Source organism: Berghia stephanieae, unplaced genomic scaffold (genome assembly GCF_034508935.2).
Source record: "Berghia stephanieae isolate SIO BIC M18660-M18661 unplaced genomic scaffold, UCSD_Bste_1.3 scaffold22, whole genome shotgun sequence".
Taxonomy (NCBI): Eukaryota; Metazoa; Mollusca; class Gastropoda; order Nudibranchia; family Aeolidiidae; genus Berghia; species Berghia stephanieae.
Genome location: NW_027623290.1, coordinates 8,939 through 17,500, shown reverse-complemented (window position 1 = coordinate 17,500; position 8,562 = coordinate 8,939). Strand labels below are relative to the sequence as shown.

Here is an 8,562-nt window from a genome sequence, read left to right as displayed (position 1 = left end):
AATGAACCTGGGACTATGAGAGATGCTTACCAGTGAGAATTTAAGTCATTACTATATGAGGTGGGCACCAAAGGTGAATGAAATTGAGACTATAGGAGGTGGTACCAAAGGGAAAAGAAACTTTGGCCTACGAAATGTAGACTAGTGGAGAGCGAAGCTGGGAAAATGAGATTTGGACACCAGAGCGAGTGAACCCAGAAGGTTACTTCTTTTATCTGAAACCTCCCGTAGTCCCAGATTCATTCTCCTCTGGTATCTACTTCCCACAATCTCAGGTTCATCCCCACTAGTGCCCACCTTCCATATTCCTAGCTTCGGTCGACACTGGTATCCACCTCCAGTAGTCCTAGGTTTATTCTCCCCTGGTATCCACATTCCCTCTGATATCGATCCTGATTATTATTATTATTATTATTATTATTATTATTATTATTATTATTATTATTATTATTATTATTATTATTATTATTATTATCATTATTATTATTATTATTATTATTATTATTATTATTATTATTATTATTATTATTATTATTATTATTATTATTATTATCATTATTATTATTATTATTGTTATTAATATTATTGTGATTATTATTATCGTCATCATCATCATCATCATCATCATCATCATCATCATCATCATCATCATCATCATCATCATCATCATCACCATCATCATCATCATATTATTATTATTATTATTATTATTATTATTATTATTATTATTATTATTATTATTATTATTATTATTATTATTATTATTATTATCATAATTATCGTCAACATCATCATCATTATTATTATTATTATTATTATTATTATTATTATTATTATTATTATTATTATTATTATTATTATTATTATTATTATTTCTGAATGCTGATGTTATATAAACTGCTTTTCCCCGGGAAGATCGTATGGACAACACACAGCGTTTATCCCTAATTTTTTGTCCACTCACCAAAATGTATTCTTTATTTCGAAGTCCTCTCGCACTAATGCGTTTTAGCAACCGAACTCTACAATTTGTTTACTTTCCACCATCGTATTTCATATTGTCTATCTGGATTTAATTAGAATTTTGAAGCTTTATCTGTTTTTGTTATTTATCGAAGAAGGTTATGAGCCCGAAACGTTCATTGATGAGCATTGTGTTCTTTTTATTTTACAATACTTTTCACAGATATTTTGCATTGCAGCAAATTTGTAAGTGAGGGGGTAGGGGAGTTGAACAGCGCTCTCTGTTATATGAGCCAATCATCAGAAGAAAAACAAGGTGAAAAAGAGACCATGTTAAACATTTTAACGTTGAAAAGATACCAGTAGTAAAAATAGGCCCATCCACGCGGCATTTTTAGATTTCGTCGCCTAGGCATTCCCTGAAAAAGTAAGAGTAGCCCTTCGGAGCTTTAGGTCCACGGAGTCGGAGTTCATTCCGGTTTCAATAGCATGAACCTGACAAACGCAATTGCTTGCTACCCTTTGGATGGGACGCTAGTCTATCGCAAAGTATTCCATCAAGAAATATAGATAATCCAAAAAACAAATATCTAATGTCAACACGAATCACCCGATTTGTCGAAAGGTACCAATAGAACGAATTATATAAACTTAATATTAGTATAAGTTGATATCATCATAGTAGTCTGGCGGCTGTACTCACTTTCTTTCAATTTGGTAACTTTTGTAGCGTACTTAGTTGAACGTTGCACTGTGCTTGGTGGGTTTGCGACAGTACGTGAGTACGAACAAGAGTCTGTGACCGGGTCCGGCGGGATCAGGGTGATCGAAAGCGGAGCGAATAGCAACTGGCTGCAAAGCAATTCCATGGAAACGGACGGGTTGTACTTGCACAACATCTACAAATCGCCAAGAAGGATATTGCCTACGCTAAGGGTTCCGGTAGTTAGTTATCCTGCCATCTGTCTTAAAGTCAATCACGAGTGGGGCTACCGAGATTGTAACTAGGCGATCATGGATGGAAAGTAATTATCTACATCTAGTGTACGATCCTACTGCTAAGGGCACCTTCAAGGGTACCCGCGCCGAATGCGTTCCCAACCTCACCCTCGTGACCAGAGACACAAAAGGAGAGCCATTGTAGTTGTAGGTTAAGCAGACAGTTATTAGGGACTTTCTGCATAGCCAGTACCAACCGGTACTTATCGTATCTGGATTGACAATCCCGATGACCCATTCTCTCCCAATTTGCTGATGAAGCTTCAGGGAGGCAACGATGGATGGATTTTCGTCCTAAACCGAGTTTAAGAGGCTGTTGTTTCAGAGTGGCCACCTCACCATTCCAATGAGTCATTACAAAGAGTGTCCTTTCTTGTGTGCCCCCCCCCCCCTTTCCACCTTCTAGAAAAAAAAACCCAACTAAAATCAATTTAAAAACTAACAAAGCAAAAAGCAAAATGCAAAATGCGCACTTTCACTTCTTTTCTTTTCCTCTTAACTCCTCAGAGCAACAAGGGAGTTAGATATGATCAAGCAGTGTTGTGTTGACGAATTCTGAGCATTAAAGTGCTTTTACCGTATGAGTATCTCCTGCAATACATCATTATGTTTTCAAATTATTATTTTCATATTGTGTTATCATTAATTTTACTTTACAGATTTCATTAAATCTTGTCACTCATTTCGCGTAAAATACAAATTTCACTTGGCAAACATTAACCATTTTCTCTTCAAGTCATATAGGCTACATAGAAAAAATTAATTTTGCTTAGCAAATATAATTAAATTTGTCATTGCGGATTGCTTTAAGTTTTGCATTTAATTTATTTACAACACAAATTTCATTTTTGCGTACATTACCCATTTGTCTCCGAGTAGAGGTAATTTTGTTTCGTGGATATAATTAAATTTTGTCTTTCGCTTTACTTACAACATTGATTTCACTCTGCAAATAACATAACTTTTGCTTCGAGATCTAAATCAAACAACCCCCCCCCCCCCCCCCCCCCAAGAAAAACAACAAAAAACAAAAACAAAAAAAAGTTTGTCTATGCAATTTACATCAAAGATTTAATGTTGCCTCGTGTAATTTCTATTATTACATGACTTATATTCAACTTTTCAATTTATTCTTTTTATATATTTATATATATACTTATATATATATATATATCCTTCTCCTTTTTTGTGACCAGTCAATCTCACTCTTGTATATATAAATACACGCATTTAAAATACTTAATATACAAATCAATTTACATGTTTTATTACACTCACATTATACGAGTACATACTTATGTACAATGTAGTAATGTAACGGATCTGTTGGATCAAATGGAAGTCAAAATCCTGTTATCTATACTGTTTTTCCCCAAAGTTTCTCCGGGATATAAAATAATTCAAAGACCAGTTAATCCTATCTATCTTCCTATTGCGTTAACTAATATCAGAGACTTTAAAGTAAAATTAACTGACCAAGATAATAATTTACTAGATAATAATGGTGAATTTCATATTCGAGCACGATAATTTATTCGTTATAAAATGTATGCTCATAAATTTGGGGATTATATTAATGATGATGATGATGATGAAAAAATATAAATAATGGATATTAAAATAGGAGAAGAGATTCTACAACAAATACATATTATGTTGGAATTTCCCCGAGGATAAAGATCACCCAGACCAAAGCATTTTGGAGCACCTAGTATTACTAAATGTCAATAACTTTATTATCCGAAACAGAATTACCATGATATAATTCCTATCTTCTGTATTGTCAACGAATGGAGTATAAGCGTGGTCCTCATTTACAAATACAATACTAGATATTATTGCTGTGGCGCTTTTGTTATTATTATTATTACTATTATTATTATTATTATTATTATTATTATTATTATTATTATTATTATTATTATTATTATTATTGTAAGTATTGGTGGTATTACAATGTTGTATTTTTATGATTATTTATGGTATCATTTTATGCTTTGGTTTCATTTACCTTTTTTCTCAATTCATGTATGTTGTCATCAAATTGTATGGATTATTGATTAAAATCAGTTATTTTTGTTTGTCTTATTTTGACAATGGAACTGATACTTATCATAGCAGACCTGCCTACTTGAAATAGGAAAATGTAATAAGTAGTTTTCAGGGTAAATAACATCGTAGACATTTTAACTACCCGTAAAAATCATCAGTTTGTCCTTATAATGTGTGGGGGAAAATATGTTTAACTCTTTGTGATAGCTCTGGCACCAGAACTTCGTTTTCAAGAAATGGCATTTAATTAAAAACCTGTATTATATCCAGCTCGGGATTTAGCCGTAGTTCTACGGGAATTTTCGTAGTAGTAAGGAGTTCTGTTGTGATGGGTATCAATGTATATATATATATATATATATATATATATATATATATATATATATATATATATTATATTTTTTTAATGAGAAAAACTAAAAACTGATTGGAAAAGTAAAAGTGATGGTGATAGTGGTAGTGATAATGGTAATGGTGGTGGTGGTAATGGTAATAGTGATGATTGTGGTAGTAATAATGATGGTAATATTATTATTGTTATTATTATTCTTCTTATTGTTGTTATTCTTCTTCTTCTTCTTCTTCTTCTTCTTCTTCTTCTTCTTCTTCTTCTTCTTCTTCTTCTTCTTATTATTATTATTATTATTATTATTATTATTATTATTATTATTATTATTATTACTATTATTATTATTATTATCATTATTATTATTATTATTATTATTATTATTATTATTATTATTATTATTATTATTATTATTATTATTATTATTATTACTATAATTATCATTATTATTATTATCAACATTATTATTATTATTGTACGTTTTGGTGGTATTACGTTTGTTGTATTTTTTGTGTGGTGTATCAGTTTATTTTTTGGTTCCATTTACCATTTTTTATTTTTAGTTTTTTCCACTTTCATGTATGTTGTCATTAAATTGTTGATTTATTGGCGAAAGCCTAAGATTGAATAAACTCTGAAACTTTGAAACTTTGAGTGATAATCAAAAAGAAAAGATCCAAACCGCAATGAATAATAATCAACCTATTTCTATAAGAATTGATAATATTGGTGATGATAAAATAGCACTAACAGAAGGACAAATAAATAAAATAAATAAAGCTTTCCAACAAAACGAAGCTGTTACAATCAAACTTAGTAAAGCTCAATTACAATATAATAAGAATCATGTAGAAGGTGGATTCATAGGAGCTTTATTAGCTGGATTAGCAAGTAGAGCTTTACCTATCGCAGCAAGAGTTCTTCCACAGGTTGCTAAACATCTTGGTATAGGTGCTTTAACTGGATTAGCTATTTCAACCATAGGAAAACTATTAGAAAATGGTATTTATTTAAAGGAAAATTGAAATGTAGTTAAAATTAAAGATGAATAAATTGGATCAGGATTGGTTTTAAAACCACAAAATACACATGAATTAGATAATCACGGTAAATTTAACAATTTAATTTTTCTCTTATAAAAATGAAAGAAGAAAAGTTATACCCCAATTTTTTTTTAAAAAAGCTCCTCCTATTGAAAATAATTACTCAAATATAGATTCACATGACTATAGATTACATCACATAAGAGATATTAAAAAATATTTAGAAAGAAATTCTGAAACCAGAAAATCTCTAAGTAAAAGATATTCAAAAATTACTAAAGGTTTGCATTATACTAATTATGGATTAAATAGTATACCTGGAATGTCAGGCATCGCAAGTGTGTCTACATTATCTACTGTAGTTTTAGCTCCCTTGTCAATTGTCTTAGGTGGTGTAGCAATTTGTTCATCAGCCTTATCAATTATATTTTCAAAATTAAATAAGAAACTTAAAAATAAAGAAATTAAGCATAGAGATATTTATAACTTAACTGAGAATAAATTAAATCTTATCAATTCTTTATTATCAAAAGCTTTAGAAGATAATAAGATTTCTGATGAAGAATTCCAATTGATTCTAAAAGAAGAAAAACATTTTAGATTACATAAAGAAGAAATAAGAAGAAAAAATAATAAGATATCCTTTGATGAAGATACTGTAAAGGAATAAGGAAAGAAAGAACTGAAAGAATCTTTATTAGAACCTATTAATAATCTTGTAAACGCAGTAAAGAAAAAATAATCATATTAAAATGGCATTCTTAAAAATAAATAACCCTGATAAAAGAGATCAATTAGTAGAAGAATATCTTTCTCTAAAAAATAAAATACACGATGATCAAATTGCTGAAAAAGTCGGTAAGGAATATAAATAGGAAGAAACTAAAAAGATGTTTAAACCTGTAACTGAAAGTAATGAACAAATACAAGAACTATTACAAGAACAAAATAAATTTCCAAAAACGTGTTTGATAATCCACTATCCATAGAAGATAAAAAAAAATCCAGATGGTTCAATAATACACTTTTCACCATTAGCAGCTGAATATCTATCATTAGCACAAAATAAGAAAACTAATTATGATTCAAGTTTTGGTAAACAGTTCAATAAAGATGGTAATCTAATAATTGGTGATAATATGTTAGCACTCAAAGATGGAAATATAATTATACAAAATAACAAATACAAAGAAACTAAGGGTTTATGGGAATTATTAACAAAACAGAAACTTGATGCAAATCTAATCTCTGAAAATGATTTACAAAATTATGAAGACATAATGATTAACAGTAGAAATCTTTTATCAGGTGATAAAATCAAAGGAAATAAAAGAGGAGAAAAATACAAAAATTATCTAAAACCAATCATTGAAAAGTTTTATCCTGAAATGTTAGCAAGGAAACTTCCATCTATCACTATTCACCTCAAACACCAAGAAGATTATTACCCTCTACACCAGGAAGTGGAATAAAAACTATAACTCTTCCTTGTAATCCAGATGAATTAATAGAGAGAATGAATTTATTATTCGAATCTAAAAATGCAGGTCATAATAATGTTAACATAGAACTAAATGCTATTATAGATAAATTGTATAAAAGTAAAATAATAGATAATAACATTTTTACAAACTTAAAAAATCAGCTTTAAAAAATGTCTATGTATTATCAAAGAAAAAGAAATGTAAGAAGGAGATATGTTTATGGTGGTGGATTGATTGACAGTTTAATAAAGGCAGTGACAAGTCAAGCAGCAAAAGAAGTAGCTACTCAAGCTGTAAAAGAAATTTCAAAGAACGCTTTAACAGAAGTTGGAAATAGAGCAACACAAAAGGCAGTCAAAAAGAGGTAGTGGTTTAAATAATTCTTCAATTCAAATAGTAGCATAACATAACATATGGTTTAGGGCAAAATAGGATAAAATCCCTTGAATGCCCTTAATATTAATAGTAATGCCATAAATCTATTGATTAAAGATAACAATAATGATACACTGGTAAAGATAGTATTTCAACTTAAATGTACTCATGTAAATGTGGTGTACAAACATATATTTTTAACCGTGACATGCAAAGCAGACAGACACACACACACACACACACGCGCGCGCGCGCATATAGAAGATAACAATGCATAATATATACATACAAGACTGAAAGCTCTGTCAACAGTAGTGCAAAAAGTATTATTCGTCATATATGAATCTCCCATCATATAATTCCCTGTCTACTAACACCTTGAAATAATCTATAGATTTTGCATTCTTTGTTTCAAATTTCAAATTGTTCCATTTCTGGAAAATACGAATACCAAACCAGTTTTGTCTTATGTTTATTTTGCATCTAGAGACACAAATCTTAAACTTGTCCCCTCTAGTAAAAATAATATTAGAATATGAACAAAATTCAGAAAAGTCTATCCTATCCAGACGATGTACCAATCTATAAACCCGAATTAAATCCCCACGAATTCTTTTATATTTCAAACTTGGTAAGTCAAGAAATTCTAACCTTTCCTTATAAGATAAATACTGTATTGCATAAATATTTAAAAAGTATCAAGTCATTCCAATTGAAGAGTATGTTAAGAAATATTAAACTTTACTTTTTTATATTTAAAAAATTGTTATCATATTTTTAGTTATAACATTTGCATTAAGTCTTCTATATCTTACTTATGGAAGGAGAGATGTGAGAAATATTATAAAAGAAGAGGTTGATTAAACTATTGATTTTAATTTTGAACAAAAAAATAATAAAAAAAGAGAAAAAAACTAGAAATATGTACTAGAAGCACCAAAAGATTGTACTAAAGCAAATGATATATGTAATTATAACATAACATAACACAACATATGGCATAGGGCAAAATAGGATAAAATCCCTTGAATGCCCTTAATATTAATAGTAATGCCATAAATCTATTGATTAAAGATTACAATAATGATACACTGGTAAAGATAGAATTTCAACTTAAATGTACTCATGTAAATGTGGTGTACAAAAATATATCTTTAACCGTGACATGCGAAGCACACACACACACACACACACACACACACACACACACACACACACACATATATATATATATATATATATATATATATAAGATAACCATAATAATATAACAATGCATAATATATACATACAAGACTGA

General features: G+C 29.4%; 1 protein-coding gene across 2 annotated transcripts in view; it reads left to right on the top strand.

Moving 5' to 3' along the window:
• Nucleotides 1-2,964, top strand: part of LOC144961334 (uncharacterized) — a 14,751-nt gene extending 11,787 nt beyond the window's left edge. For both annotated transcript variants that reach the window (XM_078894569.1, XM_078894568.1), the window contains one exon: nt 2,470-2,964. In XM_078894569.1, the coding sequence (XP_078750695.1) occupies nt 2,470 (1 nt within the window). In that variant the 3' untranslated portion in view covers nt 2,471-2,964. The remainder of the gene's footprint in view (nt 1-2,469) is intronic.
• The last annotated feature ends 5,598 nt before the right edge of the window (nt 2,965-8,562 follow it).